We start from the raw sequence: 26985 nt of genomic DNA, 5'->3' as shown, positions 1-26985 counted from the left end.
CCTATCTATAAGGGAAGGTCTGCTTGGACCTCAGCCCGCAGGTTATGATTTCTGAGAAGCTCCCCGACTTCATCCTGCTGTTTTTTCATGAGACTTATGTAATCACAGATTATATCTGGTGGACAGCTCAGGGTGAAAGAGAGGGGGCCCAAACAGCAGTGAGATCTCCCTGGAACCCCAATCCTACAATTAAACTTTAACTTTCCACAGTTGTAGTAAGCTCTCTTTCTAATCTAATACGTTCAGTAGGTCTCAGCTCCTAGACCTGCCGTAGATGATGGAATAAAGGAACCGCGCAACATTTGTGCCAACGCTGACATGAGGCTGCCCTCTGCTGGCCAAAGGAGTCTCTGCAGTCTGGGCCTGCCTCTTGCCTTAAGGGGGAGGATGGATCCCAAAGGACACCAAGGCAAGCGGAGGACAACCTATATGTTTCAGGGTGTCCCCTCTCCGGAAAAGCCTGGAACCCACTAACCATGTCTTCCCAGTCCTACCCCAGTACCCTTACACCCAAAGCTGGCAGTGACTGCCACTACCTGGAAAATAGCTGGCTGTTGCTATGGCTGCTGTTGTCACAGGCAACATTGGCATTGGCATTATTGGTGTTGGCATGAGCAAGAGGGTTGGTGCGTGGATCTTGAGGGAAATCCTCCAAGAAGACGGGTGATTCCAGCTCTTCCATCTCTATCTCAGCAAACTGGAGGGGTCGCTGGTTGGCCATCACAGGGGGCAGGGAGTTGGTCCTTTCCATGAAGTTGTCCACCTGGCCAAACAGGCCCCCAGTCCTCTAGGGTCAAGAAGGAGAGCATAAGGGCTGAGAGCAGTGACAGGGGAATGAGAGCTGAGAGTGCGTGGGGACTGCCATACTGGGATGATTTGCTGGGAACAAGTGATGGTATTAGAAGACAAATCCTATAAGGCCAAAGGGAAATGGACTGGGCTGTAAGGCCAGAGAAGAAACCACCCGCCTGCAGAGAGTTCTCAGTACAATGGGGTAGACAGGACACATCTAAGGAACGACATAGGAGACACAGATAGCCAGATAGGGAAATATGGTATCATGGAAAGAGCACTGGATTGGGAGTCTGGAGAACTGGTTCTAGTCCCACCTCTAAAACTAACTAACTTGCTAAAGTGATACTGGATATCTCATATAATCTCCTTGGGTCACCACTTCCTCATGAATAACCCAGAAGGTTTTAACTAGCTGGTCATTAAGGACCTTTTAGTTCTGTAACGTCATAAAAAACACCAGACAGCACTAAGAATTGAGGGCCAGTGTAACTGGAAGCAGGTGGGGCATTTGACAATGAAGGGATTCTAAGAGATGAATGTTGACTAGTGGCTGTGGGGACGTGAGGAAAGGAGTGAGGCTTGGTAGAGGAAGGGAAGAAAATACGTGTTATATTTGATAACTGACTAGGTTGAGTCACTGATTTTGAGTCCCAAGAGATGTGGGCTGTGGGTGTCTTCAGTTTCCAAATTCCCCTCCTATGTGGCTTCTCGCCCTCATTTCTATGGGATGTTGCTATTCCCTGTGCCTGGGACACACAGGGTGGTCATGGCCTTCACATACCCGGAATATTCCTTCCTCCATCGCAGCCTCCACCATGGCTCTCTCCAGCTCCTCTTCAGCTGTCAGGTCTCCTGAGATGGTGCGCCGGATCTCTGGGGCTGCCTCTTCCTCAATGGTCCGCAGTCCGGCCTGGGGACAGAAGCTCCGTGACCCCTCCAGTCTAGTGGGGGAGACCAGACTGCTTCCCATGGCCTTGCTCATTTCTAGCTCCAGCTCCAGCCCCACTCTCTCCTGGACATTCAATGTCCCAGGACTCCATGAGGCCACTAGGTCTTGCTCTGACTTCTGGGATGGTCCAACCTCATGGGGATTTCATACCCTCTCCAGCTTCCAGCTGGAAAAATCTTTTTACTCAGTAGAGTCTTTTAGACAAATGATCTCCTTTTACTGAATATGCCATTAATACAGTTTTTTAAGTTGATTAAAGCCATGGGACAAATCAAGATTGGTGTCATATGATAGCTTGCAGTGAGAACATGGCATCATTTCTGTGACGTTGCTGTACAAGATGTATATCCCTAAATCTATCATGAAGAAACATCACCTGAACTCAACCTGAAGGATATCCTGTAGTCTTCAAAAGCGTGAAGGTCTTGTCAAGGAAAGACCAAGGAACTGTTCTAGCCGAAAGAGTCTAAAGAGATATAACAACTAAATGCCATGTGTGATTCTAGATTGGATCCTTTTACTATAAAGGCATTCTTGGGACAGCTGGTGACATTTGCATGGGGCCTGAAGATTTGATGGTTAAAATGTCTCAATGTTAATTTCCTGACTTTGGTGGTTGCATTGTGGTTGTGTAGAAGAATTATGTAGGAAAATGCCCTTATTTGCAGGAAATACATATGAAAATGTTCTGGGTTGATGGAACGTCATGTTGGGAATTACACTTAAAATGGTTCATAAAAAAGGTGTTTGTATTATACACACAACTTTTAAAATCATGACACTGTTTTAAAGTAAAAATTGAAATTGAAATAAGTTTTTGAGCACACAGCCCAAAGGCACACATATTTTTGAATTTGTAAATTGCATGCACTATAATTAACACCAAAAAATAGAAATAAAAGACAGATGAGATGAAACAAAGTTCTAAATTTCTCTGCATGCCAATGGACCAGTTTAAGCACTCAAATCCCTCTTCTGAACCAATGCCATTGCCTTTGGGTCTGTCACCCAAAGATGGAGGAGCTCCTGCCTGGCTCCTCACTCACCCTGGCGCCCTCCTTCCCTCTCTGCCTCTGTCACTGGCCTTCAAGGACATGGAGCCTGAAGACCTGGCTCAGTGGAGTCCCTTGGAGGTCAGGTTGGGCTTACCTGGATCTGTACAGTGTCCTTCTTGGGCCGATACCCATAATACTCTTCCTGGCGCTTCATGAACTTCCGGAAGTGCTCCTGGATGAGAAACGTGGCGTAGAACTTCCCTACAGTCACCTCATCATCTGCAGAAGAGTCAAAAGGGATGTCCTGAAGGTGGGTAGGAATCTGAACTGGGTTCAGAGTGGGACCCAGGTGTAGCCAGGACCGGGCGCTTCAGGACACTCCTCTCCTTGCTGACTTGGCCAGTGGGCAGTTCCACCCTAAGGTTGGTACCCACCCTGATTACCACCATGGGGTCTCTCCAAGGTATTTACGAAGGTTCTGGGCCATTCTCAGATTCCCACAGGGCTTCCTGGAGAAGTCCCTTGTCCCCTTTCCTCAGCTGCCTCTGGATCCTGGTCTCCCAAAGCAGCACCCACCTCCTATTGGAGGAATGACCTGGTCCAGGAGCTTCATGCTGGTTCTCTTCCAGATCTTCTTGATGATGGCCCTCAGCTCCTCATTGGCCTGCTCAAAGTTACCTGGGAGCAAGGGACAGGCAGGGGCGGCCCTAAAGTCACACGGCCCAAGTCAACTGCACTTGACAAAGACACCTAGAATTCTCCAAACACCTCATTCAACAAATGTTGGCCGAGATTTTGTTTGTCTATTTGGTTTTGGCAGCTGCTGTGCTGAGCACTGGCAAGAAGGGGAGGGCATCACCATCCCCCTGGGGCAACCCAACCCTTGAGTCATGTTTCCACACCCCACAAGCCTTGGCTTCCAGTGTCCAGAGTGGCTCCCTTTGAAGTATGTCTGTCATCTCCTGGTCTTCTCCCTTTCCCCTCAAAAGCCTTTAAATCCCCATGGCCCTCTGGTCTATTCCAAGGACTCTCAGGCAACCTTCCTGTTGCCCTAACATGGTTTCTCTCACTCTTGGTCTTCTTCTCCTTGCCCTCCCAAGAAAACCTTCCCTGTGGTGGTCTCAGATCCCTGCAGTGGTCCTGATTGCCTTCGGGGACGGCTCTGATACAGCCGACAGCTAAGTGAAGGCTCAGGAACAAAAGAGCCCCCAGCTTAAGTCCTTTCCCTGCTCCCATGATGTCTGGTTCCTGGCGGCAGGGCACTCAGCTGTGGAGCTGAGTGTGGGCTGCAAGCCCAGGGCTACCTGAGGCGTCCCTCTGCTCCCCCCAGAGCCACACCACAGGCAGCCCCCACCTCTGCACGAACACTGCCATTTTTGGGGCCCCATTCAGACATAGCTGTGTGGGAAGAGATCCTTAGTGACCTTTCCCCTGCAGAGAATTTTTGAGCTCTCTCGAAGCCCTGAGAGGCACAGCCTGGGGTGCTCCTTCTGCTTTTCCTCATGGCTCTTGGTTCCAACCCTTAGCTCTGAGAATCTGGCAGAATCTGTACCAGAAAACTCATCCTCTGAGAGAAGGGAGGGGGCTGCATGCCAGAAGGTTCTCACCTTCCGTCTTGATCTTGAGTGCTGTGCGGACCAGGGCGAAGAGAGTGGCGTTGAAGGTGACCGTGCCGTCACTGTTCAAGGGCATGTTCATGCCCACCAGCCGCTGTGAGGGGAGGGGCAGTGGCTGGCTGCTGAGCTGGGACCAGGCCAAGCTTGGCAGGTCATTCTGGCCTGGTCTGTGGACCGGGAGGGGATGGGACATGAAGGCTGGGGGTGCAGGTGATTCGGGATGCCCTTCACGAGGGGATGGAAAGATAAGCTGGGAGACACTGTTGACTGTTGGGAGACACTGATGAGTTGGGAGACACTTTAGGTCCTCAGGAAGGGACTTGGGGACCCAGGAGATGACTGCTCTAAAATGACTCATCCAATCAGGCCCTCATCAGCTTCCCTGTCCCTTGGTACCGGAGCCTCTTCCTCTCCCAGGGGGCACCCCTCCCTGGTCGCGCTGGTTACCTTACATGCTACCCGGTGTGGGCAGAACTTCCCAAAGCCCAGAGGGGGTTGGATCCGTCTCAGCAGGGTCACCACATCCAGGTGTTTGATTCTGCCCCTGCAGGAGGACACAGAGACTTGTACACCAGGCATCTCCACCCAGGACCTCCTCCCTGCTCAGAGAACGGCCAAGGGGAAGAGAGCCAGGTGGCAGGGGAGTGTTTCCTGTTTTCAGAGTGTGTTTAGGAAGTTGAAGCTGAGCTCCTGCTTTAAAGAAGAAACAATGTTTGGGTTCACTGTTACCCACCACCAGGAATGGGCTGTCCTTTTTTTGGGCAGACATCCTTTTGAGACCAGACTTCCCTCAGATGTGGGATCTCTAGACCCAGAATCTGGACCTCATTTTCCCCACGGCAGAGCCTTCCTTGGGTTCTGTTTGAGCTGACTGGGGGGCTCTTGGGTTATATTAATAGAAGTAGAGGGTGTGGATCACTGGAGGTGAAAGCTCACTTCCACAGACTGGTAGAGAGCTAGAGACCTGTGTCATAGGTTGTTGTAAGGATTAAATGAGATAATGTATGCAATGGTTAGCACAATGCATGACACTTGGGAAATACTCATCAAATATGAGCTTATTACTTTTTAAAGAAAGAATGTAAAGCAGAAGTGCTTCCCAAGATTTAACATAGGTATGAATGCCCTGAGGATCAGGTTAATAAGCAATGCAGGTTCTGATTCAGTCAGTCCAGGGTACGGCTCGGGGCTTTGCATTTTAATCAAGCTAGGATGCTGTTAGTCAGTGGACTAAAACTGGCTAGCCAGAGCCCAGAGCTGCTCAGGTACTGAGTTCCCTGCTCTCAGACGCGTCCATACAGAAGCTGAATGACCATTTCCCAATAAAGTCAAGGGGTTTTCTGTCCTGAGAGGCTGTGGGATCCCTTCTAACTCTAAGAAACTCCAATTTTCTGATCTGGGACCTCAGATAATGAAGGAAGAAGAAGTCCATTCATTCTCATTAAACTGGAGAGTGATTCCCTATAGGACACGAGGACAGGGGCTAGGATTGGGGGGGGTGGACAGTGAAGGGAGGGGTCTGCACAGAATCTACAGACTGGACTCACTTAGCCTCCGGGTCATACTCTGCCCAAATGGCTTTGAACTCATCCAGGTGATGGGGGCCCAGGATGGACCAGTCCCGGGTGAGGTAGTCAAAGTTGTCCATGATGACAGCTACAAACAGGTTGATGATCTGCAAGAGGAGAACCAAGGGCTGCCACCACGGGAAAGCAGGTGACAATGGGGAGGGGCTGGGGGCTGGGAGATGTCCACTGGGTAAGGGGGCCGGAGCTCCTTCCTACTTGGGCCCTCTCTGCAATCCTTCTGAATGACCTACGTCCCAAACACTAGCGACCTATGTCACACCTCTGCGCTCCTCCATAGACAGTGTCCTCTGCCCGGGTTCTTGGTGCTGATCCTTTAAAACCCAGCTCAAGCTCCTCCATCTCAGCCTCTTGCCCCCGCCCCAGAGAGATGAGCCCCCTCCTCTGTGCCCTCACTGGACCGTGCGTCATTACTGCTCTTGCCTTTTCTGTGTCTAGTGGGCGTCCCTTTGAACTGCAAGGCTTGCTCACACATGGATTCCCCAGGTTCCCAATGAGCTCCTCCAGGGCCAGACTGGGTCTTATCATGTTTCTACCCTCTGCACCGAGCCCAGGGGCACACAGATGCTCACACAACTGTTTTGACCGAATATAGGGAAGAAAATAGAGTGAAGAGACGACAGTCCCATGGATACTGCTGGCTCTTTGCGTTCCACATGAACAGACAGCAGCCCTCGTGTCTTAGAACAATCTGTGCTCTGTTTCTAACCCCATTCGGGACCTCCTCTGGGACCTTATTTCCAGAGCCCCAGCCTCCTCACAGTGGGGCAACTTTCTCTTCGGAGGAACAGGGAGGGGCAAATGGCTTTACTGGGAGCCCCTATTTATTTAGGACAGAGCCCCACTACATTCTTTTGATTATTCATTCGTAACCAAAAAGGTAAAAAAACAAAAACAAAAACAAAAACAAAAAACCTTTTAGCAACCCCTCAGAAAACGAAGCCACCTGCAGGATGGCCTGAACCAGAACAATCTAACCAGAGCCTCCTGCCTCCTGTGCCCCTGAGGTCAATCCCCAAGAGACAGAAGCTGACGGGGAAGGGGGGGGGCAGATTCCCTTGTGAAATCACCCTCCTCGCCATCTCACCAGGAAGGCGCAGAGCATGTAGAAGCTGACGAAGTAATAGTAGGCGAAGTTGGTGCCACACGTGTACTCCTCACCCGGGGCATAATCCGATTCGGGGTCACACAACTTGCCGTAGCTGCAGGCCAGGAGGATCTCCTGCCACGCCTCACCTGTCGCACACCTGGAAGAGAAGGGCTTCTGTTGGCCTTTTCACTCTTTTTTTTTTTTAATTGGTTGAATGTTTATTTTTGAGAGAGAGAGAGAGAGAGAGACAGAGCAAGAGTGGGGGAGGGGCAGAGAGAGACACACACACACAGAATCCGAAGAGGGCTCCGGGCTCTGAGCTGTCAGCACACAGCCTGACATGGGGCTTGAACTCACGAACCACGAGATCATGACCTGAGCCGAAGTCGGACGCTTAACCTACCCAGGCGCCCCAAAGGCATGTCCACTCTTGGGCAGCCCCTCAGGAGGCCAGCAGCCTGGCAGGAGCAGGGTATGGACAGACAAGCAGACTAGGGCTGCTCCCCCAACCCAAAGGAAGCAGTTCAGACCCCTGGGTTCACCAAGTAGCTCAGTGTGAGGCAGGCCTCAGTTTCCCCTCTGTGCCGTGGCCCCACTGCTCTATCCCTTAAGGAGCACTATAGGTAGGAGCTGAACTAAAGAAAAGGGGCAAAATCAATCCATGATTCAACTCCCTGGTGGGGGGTCACACAGGAGAGCCCTGTGCTGACCAAGGTGACATGCTCTTTTGAAGGGACATGTGACTTCTGTCTCCTGTTTCAGTGGGATGAGATCAGGGGAATATACCGTACTCCACTCAGACCAGCTATGTCATTTTTGGGGCCCAGTGCAAAACAAAGATGTGGGCCATTTGTTAAAAAATGATTTTAAAAATGGCATTGGTTGCATAATGGTGAGCGCAGCTAACTTCTAAAAGTGATCAAACATTTCAAAACAGGGACAGGAGAGACTTAGCTCTTCTTTTTTTTTTAAAGTTTTTATATATATTTTTTTTCAACGTTTATTTATTTTTGGGACAGAGAGAGACAGAGCATGAACGGGGGAGGGGCAGAGAGAGAGGGAGACACAGAATCGGAAACAGGCTCCAGGCTCTGAGCCATCAGCCTAGAGCCTGACGCGGGGCTCGAACTCACGGACCGCGAGATCGTGACCTGGCTGAAGTCGGACGCTTAACCGACTGCGCCACCCAGGCGCCCCTTTTTTAAAGTTTTTAAAAAGTTTATTTATTTTGAGAGAGAGAGAGAGATAGAGCGAGCACGAGTAGGGGAGGGGCACAGAGAGAATCCCAAGCTGTCGGCACAGAGTCCCACAGGGCTTGATCTCCTGAACTGAGATCATGACCTGAGCAGAAATCAAGAGTCGGGAGCTTAACCAACAGCCACCCAGGCACCCTGAGCCTTAGCTCTTCTGAATGAGGGCACTGTCTTGTGTGGCTGCTCAGGCCACAGGGTCAGGAAGCCGGCCCTGCCTGCAATGTAGAGTAGAGCAAAGCAAAGGCCAAGGTCAGAGGGTGGGGACAAGGTGGGGACAGAAGGAGACTGGTACCTGAAGAGCAGCAACACAGCTTGTGGGAAGGTCTGGAAGTTGTTGTTCCGGTTTATTTGGGTCCCGTCCACCATGGCGATCTTACCAAACATCTGCAAATCACAAAGGGCTCCAACCTTGGGACCTAGGTCACAGTTTCCCCTCAGCGCAGGCCCCACTGTCCTCTCCCACCTGACCTACTCCCCTCCTCCACCCCTACCTCCTGCAAATCCCCTTTATTTTAGGCCACAGCACACCCGAGGCCAAATCAGTTAGATTATTTTCAAGGTTGGGTGAAGTTCGTCCAATCAAGCCCAAGGAAAGTCCAAGAGTGGACTGGTTTTTCCAACAGTAAGCCAACTTGGGGACTCAGTGTGGGGAATGGGGGGGAGAGGGGACACTGCAGGGTAGACTGGGACCACTTGAAGCGCCTATCAGGGCCTGGGAGAGACACAGCCTGGCCCCTGCTGTTGACCTGCATGCCGAGGCCCCTCCCGGACTGCTCCCACCTGACCAGCACTGCAGCATCGGGGAGAAGGTGCAGTCTCCTTTCTCAGACTCACAGCTACGCCCCTGGTGGCCAGGATGGAAGATGCGGGGAGGGCGGAGGGTCCAACCTCCACACTAATTAGGCTCTCCGGGGTCCACCGACGCCCCCTCCCACTTGGCCAAGATCCCTCCTTTGGCCTGGGCCCACCTGCCTCTCACCTGCATGCCGATGACGGCGTAGATGAAGAAGAGCATGACGATGAGCAGGGCCACGTATGGCAGGGCCTGGGGGTGAGGAGGGAGGGTCAGTGCACAGGGCTCGACGCCCTACCCTCCCCGAGCTCACTGCGGACCCTGCGGTCGCCCCAGGGCTCTCCCCCGGGCTGGACGGATGTCCCTCGCAGCCTCTCCAGGTACGTGCGGTGACCACGGCCCCCACGCAGACCTGGCTCGGACCCTGGCCAGGTAGGCTGGGCACACGCACCTGGAAGGACTTGATGAACGTCCACAGCAGAGTGCGCACTCCCTCTGCCCGGCTAAGCAGCTTGATCAGCCTCATGACCCGGAACAGGCGAAAGAAGGCGCTGGAGATCCGGGCGCTCTCGTCTGGGTCCTGCGGGCCGGCAGCCCCAGAGGTCAGTCTGGAGGTGGCACCTCACAGGGGTAGTAAGGGGCAGGCGGGGGAGGGAGGGGCAACGTGTGTGTGCTGGGGAGGCTTCCATGGATTGGGGGGGCAGCTCCACCCCCACCTCACGGCCCCTGCTGTGAACTGCCGCTGGACCACCGGTAGCCTTAAGGCTTTGGGCTTGTTTAGCCGAGAGGAGGGAGTGGGCCAAGCAGCGTGGTAAGCCCCTTCTCAGGAGAGGGCAACAGGGAGGTGAGGCTGTGGCCGGGCCTGTCCTCCTGGGGCCTCCTGCCTTATCTCACCTTCTCCTCAAGCTGCCACGGAGCAGAGGACCCTTTCAGCACAGTTTCCCTAAAGCTTGGCTGCTCTGTCACCATCAATCAACATCGCCACCCCACTCAGCACATGGCTGTCCTAAGCCAGGCAAGCCTAGCCTTAGACACCCGGATAACTCTGGAAGGGGAGAGCCCTGCCAGGCTTCCTGTGTCCCCAGCAAACGGTCGTGACCTCGTGCCAGCAAACGGTCACTAAGGTCCTGTGCCAGCTAGCAGTCACAGTCCTCTCGGGATGTTCCCATCTGGACAGAAGGAGCCAGAGAGACCCTTCGCCCCGTTTCCCGGGGCTCCGAGAAAGCCACTACATCCATGCACAGTCTACCGCAGAGCCCCCGCTCCCCCCCCTGCCCCCAACCCCATCCCTCCAGGGCGCCCTGCTCTAGGGAAGGAAGCCCTCAGTGCTGGATCCACCCCATGCAATCCACGGCCAGGCCCGAGCATGCAAGCTGCAGGGCAGAGAGCCGGCGGGCGTGCAGGGCAGGCTCATGCAGCCTGGAATTACAACGTTCCCGCAGCCTCCACCCAGGCAATACAGTCCCCCGCTGGAGGCCAGGAAAGTCTGTGGAGAGAAGAGACCGGGGGAGGGGAAGGGGAGGAGAGAGAGAGGAGGAGGGACACGGTGGGAAGGGGGGGGGGGAGGTGAGGAGAGGTTGTCAGAAAGGACACACAGAAGAGTTAAAGAGAGAAAAGACAGAGCGGCAGGGGATGAAGACCCCGAGTGGCTGCCAATCAGGGGTGGGGGTGGGCGGGTGTGAGGATGAAGCTGTGGGAACAGTGAGGCAACAGGCTGGGGACAAGGGAGCAAGAAGAGGAGGAAGACCAGACACGGACAGGTCCCTTCCCATCTCCAGGATGTGCCTACAGCTGACAGGGGGCTCAGGTGCTTCCTGTGTGTCTGGGTCACATGACACTGGGGCCATCCCTGCGGGGACACACTGGAAACACCAGCTCATCACTCTGAGGGGGCTCACACCCCTCTTTCTCCCCGGGTCCAGCAAGGCTCCCTTGTGCCACTGAGGCCCTTATGGAAGTCCCATCCTCCAGGGGCTAAGGCCCTCTGGGGGAGTCTGAGACCCCCACCGCAGCTGCTTCTCTGCCCCGGACCTGGGAGCGGGGCCGAGGCCTCCATCATAGGGGCCAGGAGTTGCATGTGTGAGAGCCGCATTTTCTCCTGTTTACTCTAAACTTCTCTCTTAGACCACCTTTCAGGAGAAACCTTTGTCCCGCAGTTGTGGGACAGGGGAAGTCCTTGTTTCATCTTGCAATTATTTGTGGGTGGACTGGTTCCCAGTATACTGGTTTCCCCACCAAGCAACATTCTCTTGGGCAGCTTTTCCGTGGACCACTGGTTCTCAATCCTGGCTGCACATCAGAATAAGCTGGAGAACTTAATATATTCCTTTGCTGGGTTCCCCCCCAGGCCAATTAAGTCTGCTTCTAGCGGATGGGCCTGGCTCCAGGGGTTTAAACTGCATCCCAGGTGATTCTAATATGCAGCCAAGGATGAGAACCAGTGTTCTAGACCCATACCACCAATATGGTAGCTACTAAGCACATGTGGCTATCTGAATTACAGTGAAAATTAAATAAAACTAGAAATTCATCTCCTCGGTTGTACTAGCCACATTTCAAGTGACCACTAGACGCACAGACACACATGGCTAGTGGCTACTGGACTGGACAGAACACAAGGTTTCTATCGTTGCAGAAAGTTCTAACAGGCAGGGTTGCCCTAGTCTGCTCCCCGGTTTGTAGGTCAAGAATGTAAATCAACATTCAAATTTGAAGTCTTAACATGACTTCAGGGAACCGTTATTAGTACATCTGCTCCTAAAAATCAAATAATGACCGATGCCCTCTGGGCCCTCCACCACCAAAGAAACTGTTTTGATTTATCCAGGCTTCCTCTACACAGATCTCAGACTGTTTATTTTGGCTGTTTGGGGTTCTCTCTTCTAATTTTGCTGGTGAGAATCAAACCATGAGGACTTTGGGATGCTATTTCCCAGTGGAAACCCAAAATGGATGGAAATCTACAACACCCACCTACCCACCTATGCATGCACACTCACGCGCGCACGCACACACACACACACGCACACACACACACACACACACACACACTGATTTTGCCCAGGACCTATCCAGCCCTTAGTCTGCCCCACCCCCTCAGGATCTGAGTAGAGCTCTGTCATTGTCTTTCTGCACGCGGGGGTGAACAGGATTCCCAGGCCAAGCCCTCCCCCAGACAGCGAGGCAGCCAAGTCCCCAGAAAGTGCTGTTCCTGCCAGGGCTTCAGCCTAAAGGAATCTCAGGCTGAGGGCTCCTTCCTCACAGGCTCCAGACTCTTCCTCAGCTGCTCCCCCACTCCCTGCCCCCTCTCGGGTGTCTTTAGTGCCAGCCCTCTCCCCCACCTCTCCATAGGATTCACCCCTGGGCTGGCAGACCGTGAAGTGCTTATCAGCAGGCAGCGGAAAGTTAAGAAGCCCTACGCATGGGTAAGGCTCCTGGCTTTGGGGCTAGTCCCCAGCTGGGCACCTCCATGGCCAAACCAGCCACCTCTGAGCAGAATCGCACTATGGCCACGGTTAGGGTGGCTCAGAAGGCCGAGTGTTCTCCACATCCTTCCTAGGATACTCCTCCGCAGGCACTGTGCCCAGAGGGAAGCCGTCTTTTGAGTTCTGTCTCTGATTCCTGGAGCTCCTCTTCCCTGTCCCCTGCTCCCCTCTTTCACCCTGCAGTGACCCTCAGCCATCTGCCTCCCCACTCAGCCTGGACGTTTGTCCTGCCATTTCTATAGCGCCCTTGCTTGCGCTGAGACGCTCTACCCAATGTGCCAGCCCTCAAGACCACATCAGGGGTCCGGTCCCTTTCCTCGAGCATTACTCCAGGGTGAAACTGAGCTCACTAGGCCCACCCGAGACCCCGTCGTTCTTCCTGCAGATGGACTCATCACATCGGCTATTCCTCAAGGGTCAGTTCCTGCACTCACACCCGCCGTCCTGTCCTCACTTCCAGCAGAGGATTCTGCCTGCTGCCTCGGACACGCCTGTGACTGCCCAGGATGAATGCCCTCTTCCCTCCGCCCCATCCCCCTGCTCCCTCGCACCCTTCGTGATTCTTGCCACCTCTGCTTACACTCTTCCTCTTCCAGTCTTCTGACTTGTGTCCTTTGCCGTCGCCTCCGAAACTCTAATCGCTTCCTCAACAATCTCTTCTCTCACATGTTGTGAATTTCTCCTCTGCACTCACTCCGTCTATGGTCTCCCTTTCCCTGTATTAATCAACGTCCACTTTCCAGTAACTACCTCACCTAACCTCCTGGCAGAAACTGTTTCCTGTGCTCACAGCTGCTTGGTGTTTTTTGGGGTTTTTTTCTTCTTATCACTTTCTGGTCACTGCTGCATCCTTTTAACCGGTTTCAGCCCCACAGTGTGCCAATCTGTCACCCTGCTCATGGATGGCTTCCAATCACAAACCCTATGGCCTTGCTGGCTTCAATTCTGCAGGATCTCAACTCCTTCGCAGCTGGCTCATCCCACCCGAGGCTTGAACCATCACCTCCATGCATCTGGGACCAGCCCATGTTGATGGAGCTGTCACCATGTGCCAGATGCAGAGTGACACTTGGCTCCTTTCCTGCATTTCCAATGACTTGCTACCCATTTCCACTTGTGTACCCAGCATCCAAACCCACAGCACCAGAACAGAATCACGGTGAGTGCATCACCCCAAGTCCTTCTCTTCAGGAGGTGCTGAGCCACCTTGGGTTCCTTCCTCCCCATGGCCACAGGGTCACATTCACCAAATCCTGCTGCCTCTGAGCTTTTCTGTTCCTCTCCTGCCATCCGAGCCCTGACTCTCATTGCTTTATGCCCGTTTGCTTTGCACACCCTCTTTCTACTATGGACGAATTACAGCTTTCTGAAATCCAGCTTCTCCCCTGGGACACCGGGTCTTAAGCCCTTTCATTTATTCAAAGACTTTGCTGCAGTAGTTACCTCCTTACTACCAGATATTTGCAAAGCCTGAGGATATGCTCCCTCCCATTTTTCTTGTTTTTGTTTCGGTTTTCTTCCAGCTTATTTATTTTGAGAGAGAGCAGGAGAGAGGCAGAGAGACAGAGAGGGTGAGAGAGAATCCCAAGCAGGCTCCAGGTCGTCAGCGCAGAGCCCAATGCAGGGCTCAACCCCATGAACTATGAGATCGTGACCTGAGCCAAAATCAAGTCAGAAGCCCATCAGACTGAGCCACCCAGATGCCCCTTCTCCCATTTTCAAGGAAACTCTCCTTGGCTTCACATTGTTCTCTAACTCCTATTTCTCTCTGTAGCAAAACACCTCAAAGGAATTGTTCCATTCTTTGCTCTCCCTTCCCAGCCCACGGCAACCAGGCATTCTTCCCCATAATTCTAGTGAAACTGCTCCTGCCAAGGTCCCCGTTGCCAAAATTCAAGTCAATGCTCAGCTCTTATCTTCCTTGACTTTTCTGTTCTCCTTGATCTCAGGACATCACTCTCTTTTGGTTCCCTTGCCTCAGAGGCCAATTCTTTCTTAGTCTGTTTGCTGGTTCCTCCTCGTCTCTCCAATCACTAAATACGGGAGCATTCCAGGGCTCAGCCTCCGGATCCCTTCTCTCTAAATACCTTCTCCCTTCTCCACAGATCTCGTCCATCCCCACAACTTTAAATACCATCTTCAAATTTATACCTCCGACCCGCCCTAGCCTCTGAGCTCCAGACTCATAAATCCCAGCCTACTGGGTATCTCCATCCGGATGCCTCGTAAGCATCCTAAATTATCGTGTCTAAAACAGAAATTTTGGCTTCTGCCCCACACCTGCTTTGCAGCAGTTTCCGCATCTCAGTAAATGGAAGCTCAATTGCTTGGACAAAAATCCTGGTAGTCACCCTCGATTTGTTTCTCTCTCTCTCACTCACTCTAAATCAAGGCCAGCTGCAGATTCTGTCAGCTCAAACTCCCAAATAAATAGGATGTGTCCAGTTCTCACCACGTCCACAGCTAGCCCCCTAGCCACCATCACCTCTCACCTGGTTATCACAACACCCTCCTGGCGGCTCTCCCTGGGCCGGCCCTGTGTCCCCCACAGCTTTCTGTCAACACAGCAGCCAGAGGGATCCTTTAGAACTAAAGTCAGACCAGGTTTAAGCCCTCCAAAGGGCTCTCATCTCTCTTAGAATAAAACCCAGGATCATAACCATGGCCTTCAACAGAAAAGCCTAAGTGATCTGGCACCTGCCCTCTGTCTCTGACCTCATTTCTACCATTCTCCACTCCCGCTACAAGGGCCTCCTCCTATTCCTCAACCTCAGGGCCTTTGCACTCACTTGTTTCTCTCCCTACAACACTCTGTGCCAATACCTGCATGGCTTACCCCCTTGCTTTGTTCAGGTTGTCACTCAGATACCATCTTGGCACCAACCCTTCATTCCCTTCCAGTAAGTTTTTACCCTGGTTTATTTTTCTTTATAACACACACTGAGCATATCTGCCATGTTAGAGAATTTTTATCGTCTGTTGGCCTCCGTGTTCTTGTTTATTGCTCTATCTCTAGCATGGGTAGGAGGTACTCGATACGTATTTGCAGACTAAATAAATAGCTTCCTCCAGAACAGCTTTAGTCCCTCTACTGCTTTGTTCCAAACCCTCTGGTAACTTCCCATTGTCTGCTACATAAAGTTCAAGGCCCCCTCACCACTGCTTACCTCTACAGCCATCCCTACCCGCCCCCCCCCCACCCCCCGCCTCGTCCCTCTTCTGCACAGTCATGTGCTTCTGCTAAACTGGACCTCTGGGTGTGCCCCGAATCTTCTATCATTCATTTCCTACTCTGTGCCTCCCCTACAGCAGCTCTGCCTGTGGTGTTTGCTCTTCTCTCCACCTCCGGTCACCAGCTCGCTTTCCTTCAGGACCCACTTTCAGCTTGTACCATCTCCGCGAAGCCTTCCCTGACCGCTCCACCCAGAGGAGACCTTTTCCCTTTCATAACAGCTCTTGCCTTGGACAGCCTGGTGTGTTCACGATGGCTGCCTAGAATCTGAGTTATCTGTCTGCTCTGTAGGCTGTGACTCCTGTCATTTCCATCTCTGTAGACCCCCGGGGCGCCATGCTGCACACACAGCAGGTACCCCACAAATGTCTATGGACTGCACAAGTGTTTGCGCCCCACCCCGGGGATGGCTCTGTTTGCCTGATACTCACGTCGATTTCACTGAGAATGACATCGATGATGCTGCCGATGACAATCAAGAAGTCAAACACATTCCAGGGGTCTCCAAAATAGCCCTGGGAAGGACAGCAATGGGAGAACCAGGGGGTGAGCTCAAGGGGGCAGGAGTTTTGGTGGCCAGCAGAAGGTGACGGTCCCCGTCCAAGGTAATGCAGAATGGCCAAGCCAGGCCAAGGTGGGGTGCACGTGGCCCCACTTTCCACTAGTGCTCCTGCGTGCTCACCCACTCCAGTACCCCTCTCCCTTGGGCTCTGTAGTTCCCTTCCTCCAGAGCATAAGGTGGTCAGAGAGGAGGGACAGCATGGTTGAGAACTCAGGATCTGGGATCCTGATCCGGATGGGGAACTCCTTCATCCTCCCCAGCTTTGAAGCCCTGTCTGGAGCTTGCTAGTGCAGACCTTTCAGAGTGTGGCTGGGCGTGGCTGGGCTTGGCCAGGTGGGAGTGGGGCTGGGGAACCAAAGACACAGCGAGATACCCCCCCTTCAGAAGCCTAAGGGCGGGCAGGGAACATAAGGCAGGTTCAACAAAGGGCTTGGGGAAGAGGCAGCCAACATCTGTTCGGTCATCAGCCAGTTCCGGCAGCCTGAATATCTTGCATGCCTTATGCCTTGTGTCTAAAGGTGGAGGTAAGCAAAGGGGTGAGCAGGGCGGGACCAGAAGTGCTGGATGAAGGGGCTTTCAGTAGAATGACACTGGGGTGGGGGGCGCACGAGAAATGACCTGTCCTGTCAGGTGCCATCTGCTCATCTTGGCCTGTGCCCCAGCACTCACCCTGGCCTTGAACGCCATGAGCTTGAGGACCATCTCCAGGGTGAAGATGATGGTGAAGGCCACGTTGAGGATGTCTGAGATGTGGTTCATCTCCTCTGACTGGTTGTAGTGCTGTGGAGAGGCACAGGAGAGGGGGCTGGAAGGGCCCAGAGGCCCTACCCCGCAGGTTGCATCCCAGAGCCCCATTCTCTTCCCAGGCAGCTCCCAAACCTCTTCCTCGGGCTTCCTGCCCACTTTTTTGAAATCTCCAAAAACCAGGTAGGTGCCTGTTTTGGCAATCCCCACCAAGTCTAATGGATCCCCCTCTCCCCAAAGAGACAGCAAGAGGAGGAGGAGAGGTCCTGCTGAGCAGGCTGGTCTACACGTGGGACTGCAAGGTCAGAGCTTATTTCCAGATCTGTTATGGGATGACCAGGAGGGGAGGCCCCTCAGCAGGACTCTGTGACAGGTTCCATCTAGTCATCTGGGCACAGAACTAGGAGAGAAGAATGCTGATTCCAGAGCTGGCATTATCACCAGCTACAGGTGTACAGGTGGGCCACCGAGCTCACCAGGCTGACACTCGTGCACACTGTCCCCCGGATGGTGAAGCAGTCAGAGCAATAACCTTAGCCCCCTTGACCCAGCACTGTGATGCTCCTTAATTCTGTTTCCTTATATAACCTGTCAGGAGCCTTGTGGTCTTTCTGGAAAGTCGATGAACTCCCGCTTCTTCCATAAACCCCCCCCCCAGGTAGTTCAGAAGGATCTGGGGGCTGCCCCCACCCCACCCTGTCTTAGCCGGACTGCCTAATTCTGCTGCCCAGCTCAGCCCAAACTTAAGCCATTGCTCACGATCCTCTGTATGACCTGGCCCTGCTGGCCCAGTGATTCACTTTCCATGTCCTCATCACCTGGCAATGCAGAGTCCTGTTGTTGGATGTGTCTGCCTAGGGCCAGGAAGCCTAGCTGTGCAATTCTATTTATACGGGGCTTAAGGGATCTGATGCTTAATTAAGGTTTGCTAACGATGCTGCTGATTGTGATATTGTCTATAAAGTATGCCCAACTCCTAAGAGACACCTGTTCTGTGAATATCAAAGCCATTTTTCTTGAGACTGCAGCCAAGATTCCAGCCAACTCAATCATGCAGATTTGCAACAGCCGAAGATAAACTGAGAAGGCACTTCCTACTTCCCACGCTGCCGTGTGCTTCTGCACAGCTATCTCCTGTTTGCAGATTTGTGCAGCTATTTGTATGTCTGAATGCCTTCTTAATAAACTACTGGGTGCCTGGCAACCAGGCCTGGGCCCAGGGAACTTCTCTCTCCCCCGCAGTACCTCACCACACAGTGCCTGGCACATAGGAGGTGCCAGGAAAAGTATATTGGGGGAAGGAGACGGGAACCTTGCCCCGCCCACCTGCCCTGCCCCTGGCCCCAGTCCATCCGGCCCTTATCTCCTGGGGGCGCCCTTACCTGCATGCCCAGGCAGATGGTGTTGAGCATGATGAGGGCAAACATCAGGTACTCAAAGTAGGAGGAGGTGACGACATACCACACCTGGTACTGGTATGGGTTTTTGGGGATGTAGCACCTCAGCGGGCGGGCCTTCAGGGCATATTGCACACACTGGCGCTGAGACACAACACCACAGGGCAGGTCAGCACTGACGGCCCCTCCCTTGCTCTCACACTCACATGCATGGGCTGGAGGGAACCCTGCATTCTGGTCAGCCAGGAGCAGCTGTGGCCAGGAACTCGTGGCTGACGGGCTCTGCGGGACTGTTTAGGGGACGAGTCCCAGTGGGCCTGTGGGTTCCCCTTGAGTTATCCCGGCCCATTTCTAACATGGCTCTAGCCCCACCCAGGGGCTCTGAAGGACTAGCCTTCTCTGGGCATCACGAGGGTTCCACGAGAAGACTCCCACAGCACCAACTTGTATTGCTTCATGTTGGGGATGGGTTGGGAATGGGGTAGAGTGTATGCAGGCTGGGTCTGGGCATGAAATGGAGGTTCTGGGGTCAACCCCAGGCCCAGGACTCTTCACTGGTCAGAGCCTAGGGCTCAGGCTGGCAGGAGGCCTGCTGAGTCCGCTCTCCACCTCAGCCCAGGCACCTGGTTCTTGTCCAGTTCACAGTTCTTGTACTCAGTCTCCCCCTGCTCCTGGAAGGTGACAATAACGAAGCCCACAAAGATGTTCATCATGAAGAAGGCAATGAGGATGATGTAGATGATGAAGAAGATGGCCATCTCCACTCGGTTGTTGTAGACGGGGCCTGTGTCTTCCTTGTATGAGTCTATGGCCTGGTAAAGCAGCCTTGGGGTGGACAGAGAAGAGACTGGTTGGACAGGGGTGATGAGGCAGAGAGCCAGGCCAGGAAGGACAGGCTTTCTCTCACTGGCCACAGGGACCCGAGGGAGCTTTCTGAACAATCAAGCACCAGAAGGGAAGTTAGGACCATGCCAGAAAAGACTGGGACAGGTCCTGGAAAGGGCCTGCCTTTCTGTGGGATGCCCCATCTACCCATATCAATCAGTAGGGCTCCCCACATGGGCACAGAGGCCTACACCTGTTGGGGGACTGGGACATCCTGTCAGAGTGCCCAGGTCAGGATGTCTTTAGGGTGGCCGGTCAACACACTGGTCCCACACACCCTCCCAGCTGGCGGGCTTGTTGAGCGCTTACCGCGGGCCTGGCACGGAGTGGTGAGGGCTGCAGAAGGGCAAGATGGCTCCCTGGCACTGCCCCCACCATGCCCGCATTGGACCCAGGCCCCAGCCCTCACTCACTGAGGCCATCCCTCAAAGGTGGAGACCGTGAAGAGTGACATCATGGCCGAGAGCACGTTGTCGAAATGGAAGTCGCTGTGTATCCACTGGCGGGGGCGCAGCTCCATCTGGGTGGGGTCCCCATCCTTGTACACATAGTAATAGCCCCTGGGGTGGGGAGGCTCAGTCACTCCACCGTGCATGGCTGGGCTGCCCCCTCCCCACCCACATCCTCTGATCCCCTGTAGACTGGGGACCAGAGGGGACACTACTGGGCACTCCCTCACCACAGTTTCCCAAGGAAGGACACTTTAGAACACGCTTCCTGGGCCTAGGGGCTCAGGTTCCCCAGGTCCCCCTCGCACAAGGTCCCCCACGCAGTGGCTGTCCCACCTCGTGCCCTCAGCCAGCAGAGTTCAGCCCACCTGCACTCCTTCTCTGTCATCTTGGATAAGTCATTGCAGCTGAAGAACTTCCCCTGTGTCAAGAAGAGGGAGGGAGGGAGGGACACACATTGTCATGGAAACAAGATTGAAAACTGGGCTACGGAAGTGAATAGTGGCAGGGCATGTGGAAAGAGGGCCCCAGCACTGTCTTCCTCCTTCACCATCATCCCTTCCCTCAGCTGCCCTGCGGGCTTCCCTACCAGGCCCGAGGCTGTCGCGGCTGACAAGCCAGTTCCTGAACAGGCTGGGCCTGAGGGGAAGGAAATATGGATACAGCTCGGCCCTGCCCCTCCCTCAGGGAGCCCCCTGCCTCCCATTGCTACGGGAAGCCCTCTTGAGGTCTCCCCATGACAGACCAAGAAGGGCTGCCCCCCCTTCCTTCTCCAGCCAGTGGGGCGGCCACAGGGCACACAGGGCACAGTAAGAGCTGCAGGGACGGAGCCCAACCGGGTCTTGAGGGCGCAAATCATCTCAAAGTGGAACGGGGGTCCTGCACCCCCACTCGGAGGCCTGAAGAGGCGGGCACTGTGCCCCCCTGTGCTGATTACAGTCAGAGCAGTTTCCCTTTTTGTCTACATCACAGACTGGGCACCCACAGAAGAATCTGTGTGAAGAAAAGGAGTGATCACCAGGCCCGAATGGAGCTACATGAAGCCTGAAGTTCACGGCATCTGGTCGAGTCCCCTCAGAGGCCCAGAGAAAGAGCTGCCTCAGCCAAGGATATGGGACTGGCTGACGGCTCAGAGGCCCTGCCCGCTGCAGGGTTTTGCTGTTCCAGCCACACCCCCCTTTACGGTTGCCAGAGCAGAGGGGTGAAGGGGAGGCAGGTGACATTGGGGGAGAAGCAGGGAGAGGACACAGCTGTCACTGGGCAGGTTTCTGGGCACTTGAAACAAAACACCCAATTTAATATAGGAAGCAAACTCTTGATGTGATGTGGAATGTATGCGAAGTTTCCACAGGGTAAAACGTGGGGTAAGATGCCACTTGTAACTGATGTCTGGGCATTATCTGAGTGGGCAGGAGCTGGGGGTCTTTTGATGAGAGACTACAGCACAGGGGTCGGGGCAGGGGTCGGGGGGTTGAGGAACAGCTGCTCTTGCCTGGAAGGCACACAGGAGCCAGAGGAGGGGGCCGCTCATTCGTTCCTCCAGGGAACGTGTCTTGTGGGCCGCCTATATGCCAGGCCCAGGCTGGGTGCCAGGGTCAGGGAGGAGGGAGACCTACACCCAGCGCCCCCGGTAGAGGAGGGGGCAGGGCTCGAGGGGAGGGGCAGCCCTCTGCTGGAACTAGGAGGGGAAGGTCACATGCCAATCATGGTAACTGAGGTTTGAAGGCTAAGCTGTCTCAGTCTGGATGCGGTTTCCAAGGGGGTGCCTCCACCCCTCCAGGACAGTAACCAACAGGACCCATCTCCCTTAAGGTCATCAGGAAACCCCACCTTGACTGCTCTCCCCCCAAACCTGCTCCCTGCCCACAGGGAGGGACCTGTGGGGTTTGCTTCATGACCCCCTCTCGGCCTTAACCGAGACGCCGGCCCAGAGAAAAATGCTCCACAAATGCTGTCGAATGAATGAATGACGGTACGATGATGTCATTGCCCAAGTCTGACTGAAGTTACGTCATCATGGTTTTCATGCTTCGGGGGACAGGAGCAGTTTGGGTCATGAAAGGAAATGTCAGGGTGTTGGAGTACTCGGATACCAATTTCTGTGTCCTGCAGATGGTATGAAAGGCAGAGGCATCCAGAAACCAGCTCGGTGGAAGGGGAGCCTTGTGGGGCTGATTCCTAGAGAGGGACTGCATAGCTGTGTCCTCCCAGGAAAGTGAGGACAGAGTGAGGCGGCTCCCAGGGTAGAATGATGGCCTCCCTCCCTCAGAAGCTCCTGGTAGATATGAATGATGCCAGCCACACCGGCCAGAAGCATGGGGTGCTGAAGTCCAGCTGATGGAAGAAGGTGGAGTGGATGGGGGCTAGAGCTGGGGGGCATGTTTTAGACAGGCCTGGCAGGATGGGAGGGGTGGGGGAGGTTGATAACGGGGAGGGGTGCTGACAGGGTCCGGCAGGTAGGGGAGGGGGCTTGGTCCTCAAGGAGAAGCCACGGAGAGCCAGGAAGACAGCAGGTGCAACGGTCATGGTGGCCAGCAGAGCCACTGGGGCCACGAAGGGGCATCGCCTAGGAAACCTCATCCAGACTCCAGGTAGCTTAGCCTCACAACTCTGTGCACTGGAGGACATCTGCTTTCACAGTCTGGGGCTCCCTTTGCTTAGAGGGTGGGGAACGGACTGGCTCTTGCCTTGGCCTCAGAGCTGGCACCTGAGCTGCGGAAGGGGGGGCAAAGCTGCCCGGGTAGGTGGGGCTCACCTTGAAAAGCTGGACGCCGATGCAGGCAAACATGAACTGCAGGAGGGTGGTGACGAGGACGATGTTCCCGATTGTGCGGATGGCCACAAACACACATTGCACCACGTGCTGGGGAGGGACACCAGGTCGGCAACATCCCGCCCTTGCTATCCCCTGCTGCCTCCCAGCTTGGTGGGGGCAGAGGGAGCTTTGTGGGGAAGCATGGCCGCCCAGCCTCACCCCTACCCCCGTTTGGCAAAAGGGGTGCAACACGCGCCCCAGCAACGGCTGGGCGGAGGTTTCCAGGATCAGGCCCTTGCAGCCTCTCTTTTCCTGCTCCTGGGGTCCCACCCAGGCCCTCTCACCTTCAGCCCCTTGGCTCTGTTGATGGCCCGCAGGGGCCGGAGCACCCTCAGCACCCTCAGGATTTTCACCACGGAGATGGCGCTGGACCTGGGGGAGGCGGCAGGGGGTAGGGGGTGAGGGCAGCCTGCTCCAGCCCTCCACCTGCCCCTGGCCTCTAGTCCTCCACATCTGCCATCTTTCTGTCTGAACACACTCCCCTCGTTCCCCACCCTTCCCTTAGGCTGCGCGAGGACCCCACCCCCGGATAAAGCCGCCTCCTGCCCGGTGGTGCAGCACAGTAAGGGATTACTCCATGGGTGGCTACAGGCTCTGTTTCTCTCATCAGACTGGGGGCGACCCAGAGGTAGGGACTGCAGCCCCTCCTGCTAAGCACTGTCACTTCAGTCCAGTTGGTGACACCCTAGGGGACCCTGGACCCCCATCAATGGCCCTGAGAATCCCTCTCCTTGCGGCTTGGTGCCCACCAACGGACAGTGGGTGGGACTCTGCTCTGAGGAGGGGTCCTCGCCCGAGGCTGGCCCCTGCCACTGCTCACTCGAGTCCCATGGAGATGAGGGACACGGCCACCACCAGCAGGTCCAGGATGTTGAAGTAGTTGCGGCAGAAGGAGCCCTTGTGCAGGAAGGCACCGTAGGTCGTCATCTGTGGGGAAAGCCAGCATCCTGGGTGGGTGGGGGCGGTGGGGAGCTTGGGGACGGGCGTGTCCCCACAAAGAAGGGCTTCCCGAGGGAAGATCTGCCTCAGTCTGCAGAGGCAGATGGCTGCCAGGAGGTCTCTACCCTTCACTCCACTCCTTGCTGTGTCCTAAGTGCTTTTTCTCCCATTCTCTGCTCCCAGTTCTGGAAACATGAGGACTTCTCATGGGCAGCTCCACCAGACTTTGCTCTCTGAGCTTGTCTCTTTGGTCAGATGCCATAGGGCGCCCCAGTCTCCTTCCCCACGGGGCCACAGAGTGGGGAAGCCCTGGCCCTTCTCTCCCCTGTGGAACATGATAAAATTCCTCTTCCTCCTCTCTGGGAAGCTTCTTCAGAAGTAACCTCTGCCCTGAGGATTGCTGAGTGAGGCTGAACAGCCCCTTTAGACTGGAAGACCTTCACCAGGCCCGGACCCCTCTCCCTTCCCCATTGTCCCACCTTCTCGCTGTTCCTTCAGCTTCTTCCGTGTACTCTGTGATGATCTCCCAGGCCCTTTGTGCAAACATGCTATGCCCTCGAAGTCTGATGAGCCTGAAGCCTTTCCTGGCATTCAAGGTGATTTCTTCTCAACTCGCCTTCCCAGGCTCTGTTTTCTGTGCTATACCCCAGCCCAAAAGGACCACTTTCTCCTCTCTGAGCACGTCTGAACCACCTTCTCATAATGCGTTTGCCATTTTCTGTCCTCCTGGACTGCCCCTGCTATCCCTCCCTAATGAAGTCCTGGCCACCTCTAATGCCACCACCTCCAGGAAGCCCTCTTGGACTTCAGGGAAGCCACCATCCCTCTGCTCAACTGCTTTAGTAGTCAAAGGCCTTGAAATAAAGAACTGTCCTGATTTCAGGTTGCAGCCTGCTCTGGGCTATTCCTTCTGCAAAGCTCGCCTTTCCCTTCTTCATTCATGAAGGTGAAGGCTGGGGCTACTGGGCCCCAGATGGGCCCTCCCTCTGCCTCTGAGACCCTCCATGGTGATGGTGTGAACCCAGTGTACCTGCCTCGAGGATGAGAGAGCAGTGATGTGCTGTGGGTAAGGAAGGGGGAGCTACGATGGGACAGAGCTGCCAGAAACCCATCTGGGGCAAAGGTCACTTCTCTGGGGATTCCTGGGAGACGCCTTTTAGTCATCGGTAACAAAGGTCTCAGAACAAATCACGGCTGGAGGAGGAATGCCCGAGGCTTTATAGACGCGGACGTGCTCACTGAGCTGTGCTGAGAGGTGCTCAGCTGCAGGTTGGTCGTACTTCATGTCCCCACCCATGCACCTGCTCACCTCCTTGCCCCAGCTTACGAGCAGAAACCCCATCTGCTCCTGGGTCCCGCGAGTCCCTCCCTGGTGTTCTCCACTTTCTTCTTGCTCTTCCCTCACCCCTGCCACCCAGCCTGTGAGCGAGTGCCGGGTGTGTAAGTTGGAGCCACGTGAGGTCTGCTATCCTGGCCTGGAGACACCACTCACCCAGGCTGTCTCACAAGCCTTCACTCACCTTGAGGACAATCTCCACAGTGAAGACAGAGGTGAACGCGATGTCGAAATACCCAAGGATCTGGTGACAGGGCAGGGGAGAGAGAAGTCGGTGAGAGGAAGAACCGAACAATGACATCATCATTGTCACCACCATCACTATCATCATTAAAACTAGGCAACAAGAGCCTGTCACGCCACACGCTGAGACAGTTCAGGACCGGACCGGGCAGTCTTACCCCTCCAGGGATTTAAACTCTAAGAAACTCTGATGCCTATGGCCACACGGAGCCTACAGCTGAGCTCTGAGCCCCAGAGTGAGGTGTCCGGGTGGCTGAGGCCTGGGGTAGGGAGGGGTGCTGAGCTGGCAGAAGGCACAGGCCTGCCATCACCTGATTCCTCACGGACTCGGCGCGGATGGGGTCCTCCGCGGCCAGTGCGGCACTGCTGAGCAGGATGAAAAGAAGGATGAAGTTGGTGAACCAGGTAGCGTTGACAATGCGATGACACAAGACACGGATCCTGGGGGAAGATGGCCAGGGGGCCAGGGGAGCTGTGAGCCCCTGGGCACTCGGGCCTCGCCAGCCTCGGTCCCACACACAGACGGTGGAACCCTCCCTCCCGGCTCGGCGGAGAAGGCTAGCCCGCACCTCAACTGTCCTCTGGCTGGACACGCGGGGGCCCTGCCCCTCATTCTCTCAGCGCGGCCCTAGCCCCCTCTCCCACCACCCGTCCTCTCCCCCAGTACTCCTCCAGCACCCTCTGGTTTCCCCCAAAAAGAATGGACCCGGCCGATCTCCATCCACGAAGCAGACACATGAAACTCCCTGAAGACTACAGGCGATGTAGATTTTAAAGGTATAAAAGTGTGAAGCCAGGAAGAAATACAGCCTCACCCGGTTCTCATCCCCTCGTCCTGGCTAAAATTGCCCTCAGAAGGGAACTAAAATATACAGTCCCTCCTAGGGGGACTGTATGAGAGTCATTTTCTCATAGTGTAACTGTAGGCCCAAAGAATCAGCAAAAGGGGCCTTTTTAGAGCAGAAGCCATCCCTCTTCGAGAGCACCATCAACCACCCTGCACAGCAGCCAAGAGACCACCCACTTGTTGGTGGGGCTGAAAATGAAGAAGGAGCTGGCTTCTGGGATGGGCACTGCCTTCTCTTTGAGCTGCAGCTCAGCCAGCGGGCGTGGTCGGGGGCTCACTGGGATCTCGGGCTCATCTTCCTCATCATCTCCTGTCGGGGAGGGAGAGAGAGACATCGGGGGCGTCTTTACAAACCTGACGGCTCCCCCAGGTCTCTGTGCTCCGAACCCAACCACGAACCCCCAGCAACCAGCAAGTGAAGGTGGCAGCAGGCCAAGGCAGGGCACGAGGATGTCAGCAGAGTCCTGTCTTCATACTTCCCTTTCCCCTCAGGGAACAGATTTGAACCGTCAGGGGAAAATGGCAGTCCCAGAACCTTCCAGAAGTGGGGCCAGGAGCAAAGTCAAGGAGCCTTGCTGTCTCGTCTGCTGTCTCAGGGCTGGACTCACACCATCCCAAGTGCTCACAGCTGGGAGACTGGGGGGTTGGGGGGGGTGGTCTCTACTTCTGATGAGACCTGAGCTGTGGTCCAGGCTCTGCCCCTGACTTGCTGTGCATGCTAGTTACGTTTCTGTCCTTCCTGGGCTTCAGGTCTCCAATTTGTGAAATCGATCAGGGGAAGGAGGCTTGTTGAAATAAACAGGCTCTGAGCTCCTCTCCTGGATTAGAATTCTAAAAATGATCATTTCAGACAGAAACTGCCAGCATGGGAAAAAAGTCAATATTCCTTGAGCCTCGGCCAGTCCTCAGCACCGAGGCAGATACCGGGATGGGAGGGATCGAAGAGGAAGACATAGGCCCTCTAGGTTCACTTG

At 54.7% G+C, this 26985-nt stretch overlaps 1 protein-coding gene across 1 annotated transcript in view; it reads right to left on the bottom strand.

Moving 5' to 3' along the window:
- Positions 1–26985, bottom strand: part of CACNA1S (calcium voltage-gated channel subunit alpha1 S) — a 65112-nt gene that overhangs the window by 2842 nt on the left and 35285 nt on the right. The window contains exons 17-40 of the mRNA XM_047077269.1: positions 26189–26321; positions 25476–25605; positions 25106–25165; positions 23467–23573; positions 22931–23018; positions 22587–22694; positions 20200–20252; positions 19796–19942; positions 19121–19322; positions 18483–18641; positions 17026–17136; positions 16226–16309; positions 10507–10563; positions 9529–9657; positions 9264–9329; positions 8577–8668; positions 7029–7188; positions 5903–6030; positions 4803–4899; positions 4347–4449; positions 3316–3417; positions 2894–3018; positions 1577–1705; positions 537–787 (exon numbers count right to left, since the gene is read on the bottom strand). Of these exons, the coding sequence (XP_046933225.1) occupies positions 537–787; positions 1577–1705; positions 2894–3018; positions 3316–3417; positions 4347–4449; positions 4803–4899; positions 5903–6030; positions 7029–7188; positions 8577–8668; positions 9264–9329; positions 9529–9657; positions 10507–10563; positions 16226–16309; positions 17026–17136; positions 18483–18641; positions 19121–19322; positions 19796–19942; positions 20200–20252; positions 22587–22694; positions 22931–23018; positions 23467–23573; positions 25106–25165; positions 25476–25605; positions 26189–26321 (2821 nt within the window). The remainder of the gene's footprint in view (positions 1–536; positions 788–1576; positions 1706–2893; positions 3019–3315; positions 3418–4346; positions 4450–4802; positions 4900–5902; positions 6031–7028; positions 7189–8576; positions 8669–9263; positions 9330–9528; positions 9658–10506; positions 10564–16225; positions 16310–17025; positions 17137–18482; positions 18642–19120; positions 19323–19795; positions 19943–20199; positions 20253–22586; positions 22695–22930; positions 23019–23466; positions 23574–25105; positions 25166–25475; positions 25606–26188; positions 26322–26985) is intronic.

The sequence above is a fragment of the Lynx rufus genome, unplaced genomic scaffold (genome assembly GCF_022079265.1).
Source record: "Lynx rufus isolate CCGP_SWC_20201006 ecotype Redwood Valley unplaced genomic scaffold, mLynRuf1.p SCAF_15, whole genome shotgun sequence".
NCBI lineage: Eukaryota > Metazoa > Chordata > Mammalia > Carnivora > Felidae > Lynx > Lynx rufus.
This window is presented reverse-complemented; position numbering and strand designations above follow the sequence as displayed.